The sequence below is a fragment of the Harpia harpyja genome, chromosome 9 (assembly GCF_026419915.1).
Source record: "Harpia harpyja isolate bHarHar1 chromosome 9, bHarHar1 primary haplotype, whole genome shotgun sequence".
NCBI lineage: Eukaryota > Metazoa > Chordata > Aves > Accipitriformes > Accipitridae > Harpia > Harpia harpyja.
The window spans coordinates 40,623,075-40,644,251 of record NC_068948.1 but is presented as its reverse complement, the minus strand read 5'-3'; the positions used below and the strand labels follow the sequence as shown (position 1 = coordinate 40,644,251).

The following is a 21,177-nucleotide window of genomic DNA, read 5'->3' as shown; positions in this document are numbered from 1 at the left end:
CTTCCTATCAAGAATGCAGCTTGCATAAAGTGTTGAGTGAAAAGGAGAGGGTGTGTAGATTGTGAAGCATTATTGTCTTCTGGATGCTTACCTAAAAGCTTCAGCTGAATCGCAAGTCTTGGAGTCTTTTCTTATCCCAGTCCTCAGTGCCAACTCTTTGCACCTTCTTCCTGGGTGATTTCTTTGGGGAACTTCCAGTCAGGAGAAACTGAGTGTTAAAGGTCTGTAGGTTAGTACTGAGCATGACTTTCTTTGAGGAGGGAAGGGAACTGGAGTCTTAAGTAACCTTTTTGGAGATTTGCATGTACCACAATGCAGAGATCCTGATACTGTCTGTGGAGAGACAGTTGACTGTGAGCAAGAAATGTTGTGTAGTGAGTAGAAACAAAATGTTTATGTTCAGAGGCTAGAACTGAAGGTAGCAGTTCCCATCTGAGAGCTTGAGAAAAGGAGGTACCATCTGTGACTGGAGTGTGAGGCAACAGTTTGAAAACATGATTCATATGCTTCTTCCTCTTTGCGTTCTTGAGAAAGCAGTTGTCCAACTGAAGATCTTACTAAAGATTTGTATGAATAAATATTGAATACATGGTTTCCTCTACTACTTTACTAATGAAATTGGAATTATTGATTGTGTGTAATGCTTTCTAATTCTGAGCTCACCAGCCATAAACAGTGAGGTTGTAGCTCAATTTAAACTAATGCAGTCTATTTTGCTTTCCCTTCCTTTTCTTACCAGCAGAGGTGTTTCACCACTTCTTGCAGCATCGTTGATCCATGCTGCAGTTGATGAAGTCCTCCGAACAGATTTGACTGAATTTAAGCAGCAAAGTGTGGAAACAGAGGGAGAAGGAGATGAGGAAAGGTTCACCTGTAAGTATACTTTTTTCCTTCTGTGGTTTTCCCAGAGGCTGTCTGTTGGAAGACTTCAGTGTTTTGAAATGTTTCCCAGAATATTTGGTTAGGCTGTCTGGCAAGCAGCAGTGAACAGAACTTTATTTGCTCCTGCTGGGTATCTGTGGGATGAAAGGTAACTATGCTAGTTTTGTGGGCAAGATGCAAACGTGTCTGGAGCCCTGGACTGATCGTGTGGGTTGGCTTTCTGGAAAGGGAAGAGAGTTTCTCTTCCCAAAAAGAATTAGTGACTGTATCCACTGTGCTTCCTGAACTGAACTAGTTAAGAACCTTTCCTCACTGGATAATTTCACTTAAATTGAACTGGTTCAGTTCCTATCTTAAGTTGATAACCTCTTACATTTTTGAAGTGCCCTTTTCTCTTTGGTAGACTGACCTTAGCTAATTACTCCTATGTTTTGTCATTGACATCATCACAGTTGCTATTATGCAGCCACGCTGACACCTTAAATTCATCCATATAATCCATCTTGCTTTTGTCTGTTCTTGGGAACCAGATTTTGAGACCTGTGGCCCCTCCACTACCTGAACATCTTGAAACTCTAGATCTTCCTCTTGGCAAGTTTCTCAATAGTCTCTATCGATTATTTCTTCGCTTCCCACCCTCCGCTATAAAGATGGGATGCTGAGGGATGAAGAACCTGATGTGTGCGTCTTCTGTCTGATGCCTGCATTTTCTCCTGAGTGAACCGGAGAGAGAACAGACCTTGGTGACTGAGTACTGGGTTTGTGCCTTGTGTAACAGATGGTCCTATTGCATTTACATGCTGAAGTGTTTTAACATTAGACTTCACCAAAACTTCAGTCCCAGTGCCAAGAATTTAAGTGGAGCAGGATGCAGGCAGAGTCGAAGATAAAAACGGAGGAGAGAGGTCTTAGGCGAACTTGTCTATCCTGTAAGGGGAAATACTCACCCTGCCATTTCCCTGGGATGACTTGAAAGGTGGTTCAGTGTGCCCCAGAGGACGTGTCTCCAAGCAGGGCTCTGGTAATGGCCAGGATATGACACTTCCCACAAGCCTATTTCAATATTCACCTACAAGTCTGAAACGGCAGGAGGGGGAACACATTTAATTAAGTCTTGCTGCACCCTGAATATTTCATCCGTTGCCTTAATGTTTGTAGCCTTCGTATGGCTGGAGAGATTTAGCAAGTTTCCAGCACTTTGCATGGCAAGAGTCGGCTTTGTATCAGCTTGGCTGGGGTCTAAACACCGTGCCCTGGCCCTTCTTCCCCGGCGCAGGGAGGAATGATTCCGCCTTCAGGGGGAACGTGAGCGGCGGCGTGCGGGACACCGGCACACCCGCCTCCAAGGCGAGAGCGAGCCCGGGCCGGGCCGGGCCGGGGCCGGGGCCGGGGCCAGGGGGGGCGGATCGCGCCCTCTGCCGCCCCCCGGCGGAGCTGCGGCCGCGCAGAGGCTCTGCTGGGGCTGGGGTTCCCAGCACCTCCGTATAGAACCAGCTTGCGAGGTACGTTCCGCAGGCCTGCGGAGGTTCTCGCGGGTGCTTCTTCCAGTTCAGTCTCCCCAGAGCGCCCTGTTTCTGCACTCCGTGTTCTGTTGTGTCTGTTGGTCTGTGAGCGGTCACACGGACTTCACTGCAACTAACCTAACCTGGAGCAGGACTCCGCCTCAGACGAGGAGCTGGCAAACAGGAGTTTTGTGTGACTAGATCACTGCAATTGTAAGATAAAGAAGTACAGGCAGCAGTGCTAGAGCATGGCTTTGTGCAGGGGAAGCTGAAGGAGGTCAAGGTCCTGATCTGCCATTACTAGAAACTCCCTATTGTGTTTGCCGCAGTGACTGTCAGGCATGTGGTAAGATCTCCCATTGTCAAAAGTGATATAAAAGCATCTCCATTATTGTCTCCCTTACATCAGAGAGAATTGTATCTTTCTTAGAGTGTTGTGATTTTGTGCTCCAGGAGTGTATATTTGCTATCGCTCAGCCTTTGCAGGAGAATGAGGAACAGCATATTGTAACCCACGTATGATAATTACGTAGGTTTTCAGCACAAATATTTCACAAAGCAGTTGGAAACTGGTCATCCGAGCATCTTGAAGCCACTCTGCTGGGGACTCTTCATTGACTCCCATGTAATTATATTTGAGGTGAACTGTAGCAGTTATACAGGATGTGAACTGCTGTGTATTTGTGAGCCTAGAATTGTAATTCCTAGTTCTGGGTCTTATGAAAATCTTGGGCCCACGGACCTTCAGTTAGTGAACCTCATCTGAACGGCTGAGAAATTATAATATTTAGAAACGGTGAGTAATGAAGAACTTGATAGGACAGGGACATTTTCTTGGTCACAAGCATCTAATGTCTCTGGAATCCTGTATGGTTACATTATACTGGTGACACTTGTACAATAATTCATGCTGCTGTTTTACTCTGAAGGCCATAAAGATACAGGATTGGAGTCTCCTTTTAAGATAGCACAGGCAAAGTCAGAAAATCCTTGGATGAGTTCCATCTTCAACTAGTTCAGGTTCTCTCTCGGTACTCCTTGTTAACAAATGCCCCAGAACCATCCCTGTTCTCATGGTTGAAACCATCTTTAATCTCCGTGTTATATATTCCTGTCTATTTTATCTTTGTTCATTCTTGTGTCACTATTGTCATTTAGATCAAATCGCTATTTACCATTCCCCTATCAAACATTATAGAAATCTGCTTACTATTCAGGTACTTGCATTGCCTAATCTCAGCCAGGAATATCTACTTTAAATGCATTAATTTCTCTGCATGTTTGGACTGTACTTGTTTTCCCTATCTTGTAATTTGCTATTGCATCACTTTAACTGTACAACTAGGAAGGAAGATGTTCCTTGTGCTACAGCACAGTGTGGACTCTCTTCCTGCATTGCAATAACTCTCTGGCAAAAAAGCATTTTTGGATTGAAAGAGAAGCAATTATATAAAAGCAAGTTATGTACGTGTGCCTATATGAGTACCACTGTTTGATGTGGTATATTGCAGAAGAATTTCTGCTGTTAAGGTACTAAATTCTATGTCAGATTTCACAAGCTTAATATTTAAACAGCAATGTGTGTCCAAGTCTTCTGGTCAATATTAGTCAAGACATTTACAAATATGTAAACTAATAACTGTAGACAAGACTGTCTAAGATGCTGTCCTATTTAATTATATTTGTATATGGGATGACTTAATATTTAAAGGTTTTAATATCTTGCCCATTCACACCTGCATATTAAGCAAACCAAAAGTAGTTTCGGTTAATATGTAGTGACTGCTAATCAAAGATCTGTGTTTAAATTTAAGCTTTCAATTCTCCAGGCCCAGAGATGCATCTGAAGCTGGCCATCCAGTGTTGCTGAGAAAAAGAAATGCTTGAGAACCAGGAGTTATGAAAAGGAATTCTGAGGAAGCTTTAATGCTAGCAGTGTTAGCAGGAGTCAGGATAAAATAGGAAAGATAGTTCATGCACTGCAGTTCTTTAGGAAACACATTTAGTGACCAGCAAATTATTTTTGCTCTATAGATGATCTTTTCAATGCTTTTTGAAGTTAGTTGATTTAGCATTGAGGCAGGGTTCTTACTCAAACAACAAAACTTTAAATTATTACCTATTCTGAGAGAGACTGCATTGCAAAGCTAGACACAATGCCAAACACCAAACCATTCAGTCTGATGAACAATAAGTTTGGATTAATTGATCTTTGGGACCTATCCAGAAAAGGATTTGAGTGTCTGGCCGGAGCTTTTCACACTATGCTCAATGGGTGTTTACAGTTCTGCTCTGTAATGACAAAGCAGGAAAGCGGCGGAAGTGTTCTTCTGTCCCTCTAGCTCCTACAACCATGTGTATTTAAAAAGATAAAGACAACAGCTTAAAACTCTAATCTGTTTAGCTCAGCTATGAGTTGAGCTATTGACCTCAGCAAAACATTCTCAGACTTCCTTGTTTCAGTGGAAGTGGTTCAGTAGGACATAACCTGACCCAAAGCCAGGCTAATGCTTTTTCAACCCTTGTGTCCAAGACAACAGCAATCTCTTATCTTGAAGGCTTTTCTGCCCACTTGATTATTTCCTTCTTTTTGGTGGGGGGAGGGGTGCACTCCCAGCACTATTAACTTGTGCATTTTACTTTACATAGTAATTACATTTATGTCTAATATGCCAGACTGATTTGGGGGTCTTTGTTATGATTTTTGCAATATAATCACCTACTTGATAAGCATCTGTTTGGAAAGAGAACTAGTAAGCTTATAAGTAAAGAAGCTGCTCTTATCCTTAATATTATGCTGTTTTCCATTGCAGCTTTCTCTCCACATTATTCTCAGGAGCCTATTTTAATTCTTGCAGAGCCTGTAAAGGCAGAGTGCTGAATGTGTGTATGTAGCTCTAAGGAAAGAAACTTGAAGGAAAGACAGGCCAAAAGATGGAGTAATGTAGGAAAATGGGGCACACAACTTACTGTTTTGTCTTTGTCCTGTCAGTGCTGGATGGAGAGTCATTGCAGCGCTGCTTCTTTAACAAGCTTCGGGATGTTTGCTTTGAGTGGCAGAAGCAGTTGCCACCACTGAGACCACTGAAGCGGTTCCTGCTTGTTTCCATCCATGCCATCCGTAACACTCGACGGAAAATGGAGGACCGCCATGTTCTGCTCCCAGAGTTCAATCAGCTGTTTGGTTTATCAGTAAGTCTGGACAAAATTGGGGAGGCCAGTTTGTTAGCTTTTCAACCTTCCTGTAAACACAATGACGTAGTGATGGATGATCTGTGAAATGGTAAGAATTTGTTGCCACAAGTTATTTATCATGTCTGTGCTGGAGCAAGGACTTACTGACTCAGATTGCTAGGGGCTAACTACGGCCCTGATAAAGAAGGATCTCGTGACCTTGGGTTTCATGTCATAAGCAATATAGGGAGATGGGAAGTTCACCCAGTGTTATTGCTGGAGTTATAATGTTCTTGTGACTGAGGTAACTGATATATTAAGAAAAGAAGGGGGGAGAACAGCAGTTGTACAAGTGCCGGTTACTGAAGCTGCAGTGGGACTACATAACCAGCTGTCTGCTGTTTCAATTCCAGACTTTTTTCAAGGATATTAAATGACTAACAGCAAACAAAGAAAAGTAATTCCCCTGCAAAGTACCCATTTTATCCATTTTACACATGGGTAAACTGACTTAAATTGCCCTTACCTATGCAACGTTGTATGGAAGAAAGCCCAGAATAAAGAATCTTTGCTTGCTGGTACCAGTCTATGAGCTATTTTGGTTTTGAACATGAATATGTCTTCCTCTCTCTCCCTCCCCGCAAAAGGATGACATTGATCGCGCTTACTTTGCTGTATTTGATGGCCATGGCGGAGTGGATGCTGCCAATTATTCAGCAACCCATTTACATGTAAATGTTGGGCTACACGAAGAGATTGTTAAGAATCCAGCTGAGGCCTTGAAATGCTCTTTCCAGAAGACAGATGAAATGTTTCTTTTCAAAGCCAAAAGAGAGGTGAGTGGGTAGAGATTAATTCCACTGTATTTAAATAACACTGAGAACTGTTGGACAACATGGTATTATCCAGAAAATTCTGGCAGTACAGTTTCTTTAAATCACCGACTTCTTTATGAAATTATGCTACATGTAAAGGTTTTCTTTGATCAAATTATTTCTTTTTTTGGGGAAAAACAAAATGGTAGTGCTTGCAAGTTCAAGATGAGTGATTGAAAAGAAGTGTTAAGTGGTTGAAATGGTCCTGACATACCAATTATTTGAGAGAACACTCTGCTGCCTCTTTGCCTAAATTAGGCAGCCCCTAGATGTTCTGTTGTCCTATCTCTTACCTGGAAAAGAGATTTCTCTCTTCCTGATAATATGGTCACTATCTTCCTCTTTCTTGTCCCGCCATTAATATCACAGGTGGTTGTAAGATGAAAAATACATTCTGTGATTTAAATCAGACTCTTCAGTTCATTAAGCTTATTGATCAGCTTTGAGTCAAGTTGGTATGATGAACATTGTTTCTTCAAAACTACATAATGGGAGGGTGGTTTATTATACAGTTTAATGAGAACTCTTTTATTATAGCAGTTATTGAATAGGGAAGTATTCATTGTTAATATCTTCATTTCTGTCAATGAGATACAAAAGAGGGACCAGCATCTTCATGAGGTCTGACTCTCATTAATCTTTACAGGGAATCTAGGACAGTTAGGTTCCTTCCTTTGTTGGCATCCTCATTTAAATACCCAAGGATAAGGGGTTGTATGCAGAGCAAGGTGTCTGTAGTTGCCAGTGGTAGAGTGGAGAGTGTGAAAGGGATTGGGGAGACCTGTGTTTGTTTGTGAAATGTTCATGCTACTGAAATTCAGATCCTCTTTCTTTTCTGTGTGTCTCTGTGTTTTGAACAATAGAGGTCTTAGTCTCCTAGATCAGTTTTGGAATAAATAGCAGAAAAGGAAGAACATAACAGAGGCAGTATTGGCCATCTGCATGTTAGAACATGTAAATAGTTTATTTCAAGTCTGTCCAATATCTCATACCTTTTTTCAGGTGCCTGAATTATGATTGGCAGGTCTACTCTGCTGCATTTAACTGTGATTAAACCTAGGTTTACAATATTGCCGTGTAACCTAGTAGGGGTTGTTGAATATTCACCTAACATACCTGTTTTCTTCTGTAGAAGCTGAGGAGTGGTACAACAGGTGTATCTGCATTGATTGTAGGGAACAAGCTACACATAGCATGGCTAGGGGACTCGCAGGTAATGCTTGTGCAGCAAGGAAAAGCTGTGACATTAATGGAACCTCACAAACCAGAAAGAGAAGTAAGTCTGACTTGTTTTTTTTCTCTCATGTGTGTTGTCAGAATCTCTCTTGAAACCTTTGGATTCGAGCCTTCTTAAGTGTTTGGTGCTTTACATAATTACATATATTGTATGATAGGATTCAGAGAATTGACAATTTCTTTTTTTCCATCCATGCCTGTGTTTTGAAAAGGTGATCCCTACAACTATGCCCCCTTGAAAGTACTGATGGTACTGGTAGTCCTGACTTCAGTTCCCGCTCAGACTGTCTTTTCAAAATTTGTAGTAATTAAAGACTTTCACAGAATTTTTTTGTGTGTGTGAACTTAAAACTGCCTGTTACAAATTAACTTATTGAGATTAACAGCTATTTAAAATGTTAGTAGAATGCAAGTCTTTCATAATGCTATACTGTCATTCAAAAGCTAATGATAATCTACTAGCCTAACTGGCTTAAAGTGTATTGCATTTTCTATATATTTTAAATAGCCAGGTATTTTATTACATGAAATTTGATGGGGATCTTGTGAGTTTAGATAGCATTGCACGATCCTTTGCCTTCATAGCATGAATATTTGTAATAACTGAGTAGTTAAAGGATTATCAATGTGAATACTATTGTTAAATAGTCTAGTTATCTTGTATTTTATTCCAAATATTTATATATTTACCCAATTGCTGTATGGGATGGGAAGAAGTGGCACAAAAGGGTACTCATCCGTATGGGAAAAAACATGCAGATATGAAAAACTTAAGAATTCTGCTTTTTTTGTGGACAAGCCATGGTATGGGTGGGAAGTAGGTGGGTTGTTTCCAGTAATCTTAAGTGCATGTTTCCGAGCTAGATTCTGATATGTGTGTTTGCTATGTTCATAGTATAAATACAGAAGCTGAAGCAGCTCTTGGGTTTGGGGTTTGTCTTTTTTTTCCTCTTCAATTGGGTAACGACAAGGTCAGTAAGCCATGGGTAGGTTTTCAGTATAAAAATTGTATTCTACTGTTTTTCAGGATGAGAGAGCACGTATTGAGACTCTGGGTGGTTGTGTAACCTATATGGACTGCTGGCGGGTTAATGGTACCTTGGCTGTTTCCAGAGCAATTGGTAAGATAAGCCATTAGAATTAGTATTGTTCAGATTAAATTTGATTAAAACACACCACCTGAGACTGTATGTTTGCTGTAAATGACGTTTTGCTTAGCATTGACCAAATAGCAAACCACTCTTACTGTCTTTGCCATAAGGCTAGCTTACAGCTATATAACTTACATAGCTTGCAGCTATATAATCTTATTGGTTTTACCATAGGCATAGAATATTGTTTTATTTTACATGCTAGCAATGACAGTCCTAATTCTTTTATACTTCGAAGTCTTTTGCTTCTTGTAAATGTCTTTGATACCGTGGTGTTCTATAGTAGCTTAAAAAATGTAAAGTATTTAATTTTTAAAAGTGGAGGAAGTAATAAATGTTCATCTAGCCTTCTTTATGTGTCTGAATGTCTGCTTTGTGGGTTTTTTTGTCCACTTCAATATTAATATATCTTTCTCCTGACTGCAGTTCTTAAGTCAGATTGCTGCATCCTCCTTCAAATCACACATATCCAGCAATTTAGGGCATTTTAATTGTAATATTCCAGAATCTTATTAAACGAGCTTACTTTGCTACTCACCAATTAGGGCAGAAAGAGAAAAGACCCTGGGCAAGTACAGTAGATAACTGTAATGTATGAGTGGAAGCAAATTAGTATAGATTTGTATAATACTATTTGGGTCAATAGCAACCCATGTTTAATAAGTATGTCCATATGAAACTGATGAACTAAACACAATGAGCAGATTCTTGTGGCATTGTGCTCTATATCTGGACAGCTAAGAAAAATCTTGTTTTCATAGCATTCTGAAGGCTGTACAAGAGACATACCTGCAAAATGAAGGCCTGACTATCTCCTTGCACAAATATATTTCAGAGAGAAAAAACTTTGAAAGAATTTCCTTAGTTTCCCTGCAAAATTAGGAAAGCATGAATTAGAGTAACCCCTTAGAAGCCAACTGGATTTACGTAGGTTCCAAGCGTTCTTAAAGAAACAAAGGCCTTCCATGCTTATTCCATAGCTTTTCACTACTCTTGTCCTGCATCAGGTACCTCTGGAATATGATCTGGCTGTCCTTGAGGATGGTAAAAGTAACTGATGGGTGAAGAAGTTACTGTTTACATTTGAAGCAATAAAGCCTTTGTTTTGATTGTCTTAGGTGACATATGTCAGAAACCCTACATCTCTGGTGATGCAGATGGAGATTCATTTGAGCTGACTGGTTCTGAAGATTACTTGCTCCTAGCCTGCGATGGATTCTTTGACGCTATCAAGCCATATGAGGTTGTAGACTTGGTCCTAGATCATTTAATGCAAACCAAAGGAGTGGGTCTCAAAGCAGCCGAAAGACTGGTGGCTGCTGCAAAGGAGAATGGATCCAGTGATAACATCACTGTTCTAGTGGTGTTCTTGAGGGATCCTCAGGACATCTTGGCAGACTGTCTCAGAGACCCTAAGAGCTTTGGGGCTGGTGATGATGCTCGGAGCTCACCCTTTAATTTCCTCAGCTGTGAGGCAGCAGCCACACAGTGACAAAATCTGCTTAATCCAGAATGTTCAAATAAGTTCACATAAGGAACTGCTTTCCACTGAAGAAGCCTCTAATGCAATAGGCGAAACATGTCAGGAGAAAAATGACAAATGGACAAACATTTAACAGAAAGGCAAGACTCCTTTTACTGAGTTCCCATTTGTCTTTTCCTTCCTTCCCCCTCCTTTCAAAAAAAACCCTGAGCAGATGTGGAGATTGTACAGCTATTTTGTCTCTGGGAGCAGACTTCTAAAGTGTGTCCCAGGGCTGCTGGTCATACCCCTCTGCCCTGGAAGTGGTAAGAAACCATACTATGTATAAGCTAATGGGTGAGAATACCCGTTTGTGAATTCTGAGTGAAAATTTAAATTAGCGCTTAAAAAGAATGCTGTATGTTATATTTAATTGTGATGTTACTTTGGAGATTGGGAGGAGAGAAGCTGTCACCATCACAGAAAAGCTTGTTACTGCATGTGGTCTGTAGGAACAGGCTTGGTGTGCAAGAGACTGGGTGACACCATTATGCTCTGTAAGTTGCTTTTGTTTTGTACCAAAGATGATATTACAAGAATGATGTGGCCTCTTTATTCAGAGACATTTAATTTTGTGTGTATGGAAAGGAGAAAATGAAACTGAGTGCTCCAGAAAAAGAGCAAGAAAGCTAACTAGAAATATCCCAGGCAAAATGATACAAAATCAGCTGCTTTGTGGGATGCTCTGGTTTACAAACTGGAATCCAATATTTAACTGCACTGGATTATTTCTCCCTAACAAACATGCTTTATTGGTTATTTGGCAACCTGAAAAGAAAGGACCCTTATTGTTGTATTTGAGAGACATCTTTACAGTACGTACGCTCTAGCAGTTAAATATGCTCTGTTTCTGCCTCTTTTTTGTGTACTATAACAAATAAGAATTGTATTTTTATTCTAAGTGTTTTTTTGTTTATTTACTGAACTTTACAGTTGGAGGAATTTTTTGCAGTGTTACTTTATTTTGTTGTGGTTTTTATTTAAATTAGAATTTTAAAGTGGCTGTGTCTTTATTATCTGGTTTTAAAAACTGACAACCCTCAAGTGCCTTAAATATTTCACCCAAGGATTGCTTGCTTCCTATCATATTCTAGTGAGCCAGTTTATAGTGTTTTTAAAATGTGACTTTTTTATTTCATTAATATTAATGTTTAATGCACTTAAATGTTTCATTTTTGTGAATTATTTTAGTGGGAACTAGGTTTCAAGAAAACATGTCTTTCATTGTTGCCAAATCTTGTGGCTTGTAGTAAAAGCTTCACAATACTTACTGTGACTTACCCCTGCCCCATGCAAAAAGCTCTAGGTAGTTAATCATAAAGTAACAATCTGAGTCATCATGACTTTCATTGAAAAACAAATATGCTTCTGACCTTCACAAGAAAATTTACTAACACAAACTAGAAACAGTTTAGTAACAGGTTTTGATTAATAGATGGTTAATTTGGCCATACTTCATGAACTTTTTGGGTCTAAATAACTTTCTAAGGGGATGTGAAGCTAAGGTGAGGATGAATGAACCTTAATGAATGTGTATGTTGTTGTGCAACTGTTATATCCATTACATGCTAGAGCCTCTGGTTGTGTTTTGTCTTGCCTTGCTAGCCTGGCTAGCAGGACTCAACAAGATCTGAAGGCTCAATGGTAAATGTGTTAGTAATTTCTGTATCTAAACAAGAAGTGCTTTACATCTGGCAGCAAGATTGTATGCCTAATTTAGAAGCACATGGCATTGCAATATGTCAGTCCTGTTGATTAAAATGTGTTGAACATTAATGTTCCTTAAGGAGGAATTTTAGGTAGAAAAGTTGAGATGGCTACAAGGAAGAACAGAGCAGCACTGTTTATGTCCATAGTTTCTCTGAATCATTAGCTAGTGTGGGGCAATGCAGTTACCCAAGCGACTTGAGTTTTTTGCTGGATTACTATGGATGATTGTACAGTTTAACATAGAAACTCCTCAGTGAGCTACCATCTCATTACATAGCAACTCGGACAGTGACTTCCTTGTTTTGCTGTGCAACAACAGGAGCTTTTCCTCTGAGAAGGTTGCAAACTCTTTTCCCTCCTACATTTTGCTGTCCTAAAATATGTGGGGAAGGTTTTCTGTGATGGCAACCTGGTAGGGTAGGTGTTAATTTTTGTAGTGAGCCTACTTCAGTTAAAAAAGCCTTTAGGCTTGCATAGTAATCCCTTTGGATTTACTATCTCCTGTCTCTTTGATTTCTAACCCAGATATTCAGTGTCATGCTAAATTCTGATGACCACTAGTGCCTCTTGGTGTCTTGGAAATAGTTCTCATTAATAATATAGTAAGAATCATACAGAATTGTTTGATTTCACTGCTATCTGAGGTTTATCAGGAGAGGGGGAAGCTATTGTATTCATGAAGGGAGGTGTGAAATGTTGGTAAATTCACAGTACAGTTCAGTTTCTGAAATTTGCCAAATTTCCTGAAACATGGAGGGAACTGAACAAGCCAAATTCTTTGTAATAATCCTTCTATTTCAACCTTTTTGGAGCAGATTTGTGTTACAGAGGAAATAAAGTCTTAAGTCTTTCAATCGATACTTCCAGCTCTGTAAGAATATCCTTTTTTGTTTCAAACTTGATAGATTTTTTTTTTTTTTTTTTTTTTTTTAAGGGAGCTAAGTGAAATGGGCCTTTAGAAAGCTGTCTGTGGTAATCAAAAATTTAATTCTCAGGCTATGCTCTAGGGAAGAAATTCTGCATTCGGAGAAGCTGTTCCCATATATAGATGTTGTCATTCTGAATGACCTAGTGCCTCATTTCTTTAAGATGGAAGTGGGTAGGAATAGTCTTTGGGAACTCATACAGATTTCAGCAGGGATAAAAAATATTTCTCTTAATTTTTAGAGACTTCTTACTAGCTTCAAAAAGTCTGGTCCCATCTATAGGAGTTGTAACTGGGTCAAAAATGGCAGTTTGTATCCTATCAGTAGAATAAATAAGTCTTAGCGTGTCATCTACAGTAAAATTCCAAATTCTATTTGGGGGGAAAATTGGTTTTGGAGATGTCTTACCTATTCTTGACAGCCTGATCAAAACCTATGGAAACTTCTTTTTTTCTCTTTTTTAAACTGAAAAACCAACATTAAATTTGATGTTAAATCAGTAATGAAAGTATGACACAGGATGCAAGTATGGATTTTGGAAGTGCACTTTTAAAATTCTATTGAAAATGGTCATCAGGATGGTCTTATCCTTGGGATAGCAAGGCAACCTCCAATTTTGTTTCGCTTGTGACTTTGATATCACTTTCAGAAGCCATCAGCTATAATGCATAATACTGTTACAAGAAGTGTCACTAGTATGGGTGGTAAGGAGAGAGGGGAAGGAGCTCTAGCAGAAGGTATGAAGTTGAACTAAATAGTCCAAAATATGGACTGGTGCTATGTTGTGAATTTATAGTACTAATCTGCTACATTAGCTTTTCTTATCTTTCCTCTTAAAACTTCTTGGATTTCAGGTGTTGGCTGTTCTGTTCTGTTTTCCTTCCCTCTTTTGGGAAGGGTTAAAAATAATGTGTAATTTTGGTGAGAGAATGCTCTTGCCTCTCTGGGCCTTCCCAGCACCATCTATGATATACTAGCACTTGTCCAGCAATGTCAAATGGACTAATGACAAATTGACTAATTTGCCTGTTTCCTTGTTGTTTTTCTGATGGGCCTGCAACAAAACCAATTCTTGAGTCTAGCCAAAATCTTTGAAGCTATAGAAGTTGGCTGAAGGATTCAAGACAAATGTTCAATGAAAAATGAAAGTATTTTCATATTTTACTGGACTCCAAATGAAATTGCTGCTGCTGCATTTTAGCACCCAGCATCAGAAAACTTGCTCCTTAAAGGAGCTTGCATTTTTAAAACCGAGCATGCTTAAATTCTTGTATTGTGCTTGATTGAAAACTAGCTTAGTGGGTATCAAACATCTCTTTTGCTTATGGGTAATTCATACTTCTACCTTTCTTTCCCTTCCCTACCCCACCCTCTCCTACAAATAAACATACCTAAGACAGTAAGTCTTCTGGGTATGACATAGACAAGATTACAATTTTACAAATTACATTTGTTAGGGGGTTGGTTTGGCGGTTTTTTTGAGAATACAGAGGACACAAATGCAGGAAAATTTTTAGAACAGAGGGAGATTAAGTAAAATCCACCCTCTGAGTGATGGAGGAGTGAAAGAGAGAGACAGGAATGCATTTAAGTATTATTAATGCCTATTTTAAAAAGGAAGTGGGCTGGAAAATAGAGCTACAAATGTCACTTCTTTAGAGTGAAATACCAGTGCTTGAAAGAGTTAGAAACACACCCATTAAAAAGGCAAAACTCAGATGTGGTAACTGTGTCTTCAAACAGCCAAGGAAGGAATCGCAGTAAAAGCATCTGAGGTGACTTACTGTGACCTCTCAACACTGTCTTGGAAGCTAATGCTACTAAATGGGTTTTTCTAAACATCTTTATGTGTAAGGTAGTGCTAAGAGGGAGCATTCAGTATATGCAGTTACTGGTCACAGTGCAACTGCTGCCATGAGTAAATGCCATGAAGTGTGTTAATGAATCGATACGGCTGGTGAGCTCTCATAAGATGAGTAATTGGGCATGGAGTGGTTACAGCGGAGTTGGCAGTTGAATAGTGTTAATCACAGTGATGACTTTAATAACATTTAATAGACACTTATCTGAATGCAAAGTCAGATGAGACACTGCTCTTTTTAAAAGCATTTCCAGTGCTATTAGCTTTCTGTCATGAAAAGCCACTAAAATTTCCATTTTTTTGTTGGATGTTGGGAAAAGTGCTTCTCTTGCTTTCTGAATTCTGGAGAAAAGTTGGCTGTCTGCACTGGAAAAACCATTTTCAGTTGATAGCTTAAAGCAGCTGTTTGGGGTTGAAACTTCCCTCCCAGGCAATCCTTTAAAAAGTAACAAAAAAGGTGCTTCCAAAACAAGTGGCTGAGGAACATAGGTATTTCTAAATAGCATTGAACAAAAGGTTACCAGCAAATACCCTCAATCTGTAAAGGGCATAGACAGTTGAGCTGCTTAAAGTCTAAATTAAGATTGCAGCTTCACTCTTTGTGTAAGTGAGACTGTGTTGGTTAAATCACTCGTATTCTTGTGGATGCAGGTACTTAATGCACAGCACCAGACATGGTCTATTTCTATTCTTATATTACTGAAGTATCAAGCAAATGCTTTAGGGAGAAGGTGGGGGGATGTTAGCCACAACAGAGCAGATTGCAGATGATTCATATACAATTTAGCTCTAGTTAAGCCTGAATTAAATTTTCCTGCTTAGTTCTATTACTGTCCCTTTTACAGTTGGGCCTGTGCCGTCAGACAAAATCCTACTAGGAAGTAATGGTCCATTTCCCCTTTTTGAGGAGCAAATAACTCCTGATGGATAAAATGTCAGTCAGGAAGGGTTGGAGAGGGAGAAAAATGAGCTTTCAAATGAGTGCAAAACTTCCCAAGCTATGCTGAGTTATGTATTCTCTCTAAACACGTTTATTGTAGGTCTGCATTTGAATAGTTGTGCTGGAAAGCAATGGGTTTTCTGCCAAGCTAGTCATAACCTTTAAAACTGACAGCACCAAAACCAAGAGACTAGTCTTCCCTGCTTTCCTAAATCAAACCACTAAAACAGCCAGCCCTGTTGAGTATTTGTTTTGCAGCGTTGACAGCTCTAAGAGCTAAGCCAGCCACTTTCTGCATATGTTTTGGTTGGGTTTAATATATTTATTGGATTTTACTTTATCTAAAGTTATTTCTGTTGGTATCAATTGTGTCAGCTGAAAAGTAATCAAACGGAGACATGAGGGAGTGACTGGACCTGGACACCTATCTGTCATGGACTCTTCTTAAAATACTACCTTAAAATGAACTGGTAGGCTCTTGTGATAACCTTATCTCTGAATAGAACAGGAAACCAAAATCTTACAGAGAATCACTTAAACCTTTATTTTGGTGTGGCCCATCAGAGACTGAGCACTCACAAGCCTTCCCCACAAGCTGTTCAACGTTGCTAGTTTAATGTGTTTTCCAAGCTGTGCATGCTGCTGCTGCTGCTGCACACAAAAATAAACAAAAGACAGCTGTGTTGGCAGCATGGAAAATTTAGAAAGATGCAGCTTTTGTCAAACAGAAGAGGACAAAATCAATAGGAAAAGAAATGTTTTCAAGCTTCTTGGAATGCAAACAATGGAATAAAAAAAAAGTAAGCTAGAAGAGTTGGCAGTGCACTGTCAGCTTAAAACCACTGTTTTAAGGAAATGAATTTGGCTGCTTTGTAATGTCTGCTTTATTTTGTTAACAAACTCCTCTCAGTCAGGGTTTCGTGTCTTGTTGTTGATATGTGCTTTTTAGTCTGCAGAGAGAAGATATATTTAACTTTCTAAGGAGCTGAATGCATCTGGTTTTGTGACTAGTTAGATTATGAGTGTTGAATTTTCTCTCAACTATTAATCCTGATTACTAATTTCCAGGAGATATTAATATAGCAAGTACTGAACTTATTAATGGTTAAATGGTTCTGGATTTCCATGCACAAGAACTTCATCAGTCTTTCCTGATCTAGCGGATCACTTCTTGAAGTTTATTATCATTTGTGTGGCAATACATTAGGCATGTGGAAGGTTTGTTACTTTGGTAAATGGAGCTGGAAGGTGTGACCATCACTCCCTGCAGGAAGTATTTATCCTTTTATCTAAGGAATGATGGTTCCTTTTGGATGTCTAAGGATAAAGAGATAATAGCTAGGAAGCTAGAGAGATCCTATGGGGACCTTCTCAGGGCAATTAAATACTATGACTTCCTCTTTTTCATGTTGCCCTTTCTAACTTTGTTAAAAGGCATTCTGCTTAATACTGGATGATTGATGCTGCTTGCTTTTTTTTTTTTCTTTCAGTGTGTTTAATAATAGCAAGATGTTTGTTTTGTTGGGGGCTAAAACTTTACATTGGCAAAAAAAATAAGGCCAGTATAAAGTTTTAACTTTAAGTACTTTTAACTTACTTAACTACTTTAACTACTTCTAACTTCCTCTTCTGAAAAGTCAGTCCTGCTCTGTCTCCTTATTCTCTTCCCAATTTTGTTTTTCTTCTATCTTTTATGTCCTTTTACATTGTCAGCCCCCCTCCCCAAGATGCTGCTTCTTAGACTGTAAACTCCATTGTCTGTTAAGTCAGTTCACTTGCCATGTTATAATTTTAATTTCATCTGTGTTCATAGTGAATGTGGTCTGATCTTTGGAGGCCTGCAACACCAAGAGTGTAGAAAGTACCATGTCAGCTAGGAAGATAAGACACTACAACTGTTGTGTCTTTGGCATTGACCACTAATGGATGTGTAAGAAGAAAAGCCTGTTATTTGCATGTTATTCCATACGGATACTTAAGCTTATTTCAGGTAACAGTAGCTCTCATCCTGAATACCGGACTTCAGAAATATACTTGTCTCTGTATTTCCTTGTTCCTGCAGATTGCGTTTTCAGATATTTGCACTGTTTAGAGTAGGGGAAAAAAGCTTTCTAACTTTCTTCAACAGTTCAGTTCTCTCTCTCTCTTGCCCTAGTTGACGGAACAGACAGGTTGGTAACTGCAGGATACCACATGGCTAATCAACCTCTCAGTCAGTGTAATTCTTCACTGTCTGCTCTGTATGATAACTTCAATCCTGTGCTTATTTAGTGGTAAGTTAGACCTCTGTGACTACTCCTGCTGACTTAATATATGTGTTCTTATCAGTATTAAAGTAGTACAAGAGCAGAACTGTTGCTTTAGGCATATTTCTTGCCACTGTGTTGGCTAATGAACCTTGAATGAAAGTAAGAGGGCCAGTGACTTTGAAATAGGAGCTGTTAGCCAAGTGTTGTAGAATTGTAGTCCTTATTTATTTTGTATGCTAATCTGCACTTGTGACCCTGAGCAGAAAAGCTGCAGTACAGCAGGTTTTATAAGCTGTGGCTTAACCAGTTATCTAGTATCTTAAAACTCTTATTTAAGCTGACTGATTTTGTGCACAGGTCAGAAACCTGCTGTCATTGATCATAAAATGCTATGCATATTGTACATTCATTTACATGGATTGTTCTAATAGTGCTTGTGTGTATTATGCTACATTACCATATTTTTTTATATATATATGTGTGTGTATGTATTGCATGAGGTTCAATTGTTGGGGTTTTTTTGTATTGTCACTTTTGTATTCACACAGTGCCTCATGTATCTATTTGCATATTGCAAGAAGTTGTTTCAAAGCAGTGATTGGAAACAGGCGGGGATAAGAACTCTCCACTGTAGGATCTGATGTTTCTGAAGTATTAATAAAGTATAGTGATTCAAAGCATTGTTTGTTTCTTTTCTTAAATGTATTTTTCATTCTAATACTTCAAGTAGCTGGATCCACAATGGTCATATTCCACATCTTTGAGTGGTTACCCTGTCACCAAATCTTGCCTTCTTCCATAGGGCCCTTCTAGGAAGACACCAGTGGAAGCGCTAGAAGGAAACAATCCTTGGGATCACAGAGCATGCTTACTTGAAAAGATGATGTCGCTAAAACCATCTTAGAAGTGGACTGTGTACTTCTAATTAATTTGGTCTAAGTTTTCTTTCATTCTTTTTACCAGCTAACAACAGCAATAATGCAGGTTGTTTGGTGTACTACCTAATGTCTTACAGTAATGGGATAATGATCTGAAAGACCCTGTTGCAGCAGAGATCATGACAATTTGTTGTTTACTTGCATACTTGTTAAAGAAGTGGTCTTTTAACTGCCAAAGTGGAAGGGTGGACAGTGAGTTCCTGGAGTACGTTAAGGTTAATTTACTACAGAACATAGAGAAGTTTTGAGAAGGATGGTAACTTTCAAAATGTAAGTATGGCTTGGAAGCTAAGCTAATCTGTGTGATTGTTTCTGAAGTGCTGGTGTTCATATCCTCAAGAAAGGAAAATGTAAGGAGAGCGGGACAGGGATAAGAGACTTGAAAAAAAGAAAGCTTTAACAGTCTTGGGGATCTGAGAGATGCAGTATTCAGGCAGTTTGTCTAAATGCTGTTGTACTTGTCCTAGTGAAGAAGAAAAATAAAAATCTAGTAAGAGCCCAGGGTGCTGCGTCAGAGGGAAGCAGATATGGTATTTCTTGAAATACAAAAATAAGGATAACCATAATAATCATCAGGTAGATTCTACTCAAGATACTGTGGGCATACTTGAACCTACTTCAGATCAAACCTCAAATGTCTTAAAAATATCTTCCATTTCATGGTTCTGAATGTTTTGTTGGTTTGGTTTCTGTTTTTTTAACAGAATTCCAGGGGTGAAAATTCACTTGTAATAATCTCTCGAAAAGTAGCAAATTCTCAGAAAAGTGTAGGTTGGGGATTTGCTTGACTAGGTTTAGCAGCAGTTCCCTAGCCTGTGATTCACTTAGCTCACCAGGGAGCATAAGCAACAGCTAACTGCTGCTGTTCTTTCCTGATTATGGAAAGCAGCTATGGGAGTCCATCAGCCAGGTAACTCCACAATCCAAAGGCAACTACAGCTACTCTTTGCTGATAACAACACAGAGCTGAACAAAATCACTGCAGTGTCTTGTAGGCATCTTTGGTACTTCCTAACAAAGGGTGCCGTCTTCCTATAGATCTGAGCCCATTCCAGCTGCAGGTGAGAACAGGACTGAACATCACTATTGTTTCTCCTTGCTGGTGCCCAACATTGGCTTTACTGTCTCCTTTTGATTAGTAGGAGGTGAAATCCAGACGTTGCTGATTCTTGGCTGGCTGTGCTATCTTACTCGTGAATGTTTTCTTTTTCATCTAGCAGATCTCCAATAGACCATGGGGCTCATAGCCAACCTTCTGCTCTGTGATATCAGTCATATGCAGTCTCTGTTCCTCGTGGGTTTGAGCAAGAAGCAATCAATAAGCCCATGGAAATAAATGTAAAACTTTGATTTAAAGCTACGTGAAGCTAAACTTAGATGCCATTGATGGGGTTCATGACACAGAAGCATTATCCACCTCAATTGTTTAAGCAAGGAATAACAAATATTCATGTCCTGTTTAACTATCCCCATTTGATGTATGTTTCTTTGCGGAAAATGTGCTGTAAAATCTGTAGCCACTCATTTCCTAGGCTGTAGAAAGTAATGAAATAACAGTGGTGATGAGGCAGATGTTTCTGTTTCAGACTGAATTAGTGACTGTTACAACACAAATGAGGGCTATTTAATTCTTGTAGAGCCCCTCAGTTTACCTTGACTAGTATTTGCTGGTTTCATCCAGGTTCTCTAGGAAACTTTACTGGGGGTTGCTATGCAGAAATTAATTCTTCAGCTCTACCAGATCAGTCTGGAAATGCCTGTCCTCTACACCTGGGAAATGGAGTGAGCAGAAGTGCTTCTTCAGGGACTAGGAGATCTTTAAGAAATATGGGCCGTCCTCTAGTAATGCAGACTTAGCATGTCTCTGCTCTTTGGCGAGGGCCAGACAAAACATTGTTTTCTGCATCTAGACCAAGTTTGCTATTCAAGTAGCACTAATGTAGATTACAGGCTTTCATGTTACTGTCTCTAAGTTTTTGCCTTTTTTTTTTTTTTTTTAAGAAATCAAGAATAACCTTGAATATGTCATGCAGAAAGTTACTTGTAAATTATGTGTAGAGACTGTAATGGGTATTTACCTGTTTCACCAAACTGATAATGCAGTTTTGCATATGTAACTGTGCAGATGTCTTACAGCCAACATCCCTTATATAAAAAACCCCAATTTTTTCAAAGTGTTATGCTGTTCTTGAACTTTTCTGTTTTGGCTAT

The 21,177-nt window shown here is 39.2% G+C and overlaps 1 protein-coding gene across 3 annotated transcripts in view; it reads left to right on the top strand.

The window, feature by feature from the left end:
- The window catches only part of PPM1F (protein phosphatase, Mg2+/Mn2+ dependent 1F), a 28,867-nt gene extending 10,159 nt beyond the window's left edge, over nucleotides 1-18,708 (top strand). The window contains exons 2-8 of one of the 3 annotated variants that reach the window (XM_052798048.1): nucleotides 740-873; nucleotides 5,377-5,576; nucleotides 6,206-6,394; nucleotides 7,566-7,709; nucleotides 8,697-8,790; nucleotides 9,939-10,063; nucleotides 10,518-18,708. In XM_052798048.1, coding sequence (XP_052654008.1) covers nucleotides 740-873; nucleotides 5,377-5,576; nucleotides 6,206-6,394; nucleotides 7,566-7,709; nucleotides 8,697-8,790; nucleotides 9,939-10,063; nucleotides 10,518-10,631 — 1,000 coding nt within the window. In that variant the 3' untranslated portion in view covers nucleotides 10,632-18,708. Of the gene's footprint in view, nucleotides 1-739; nucleotides 874-5,376; nucleotides 5,577-6,205; nucleotides 6,395-7,565; nucleotides 7,710-8,696; nucleotides 8,791-9,938 lie in introns of all 3 variants that reach the window. The other 2 variants (XM_052798046.1, XM_052798045.1) reach the window with 2 other exon arrangements.
- Nucleotides 18,709-21,177: the final 2,469 nt, after the last annotated feature.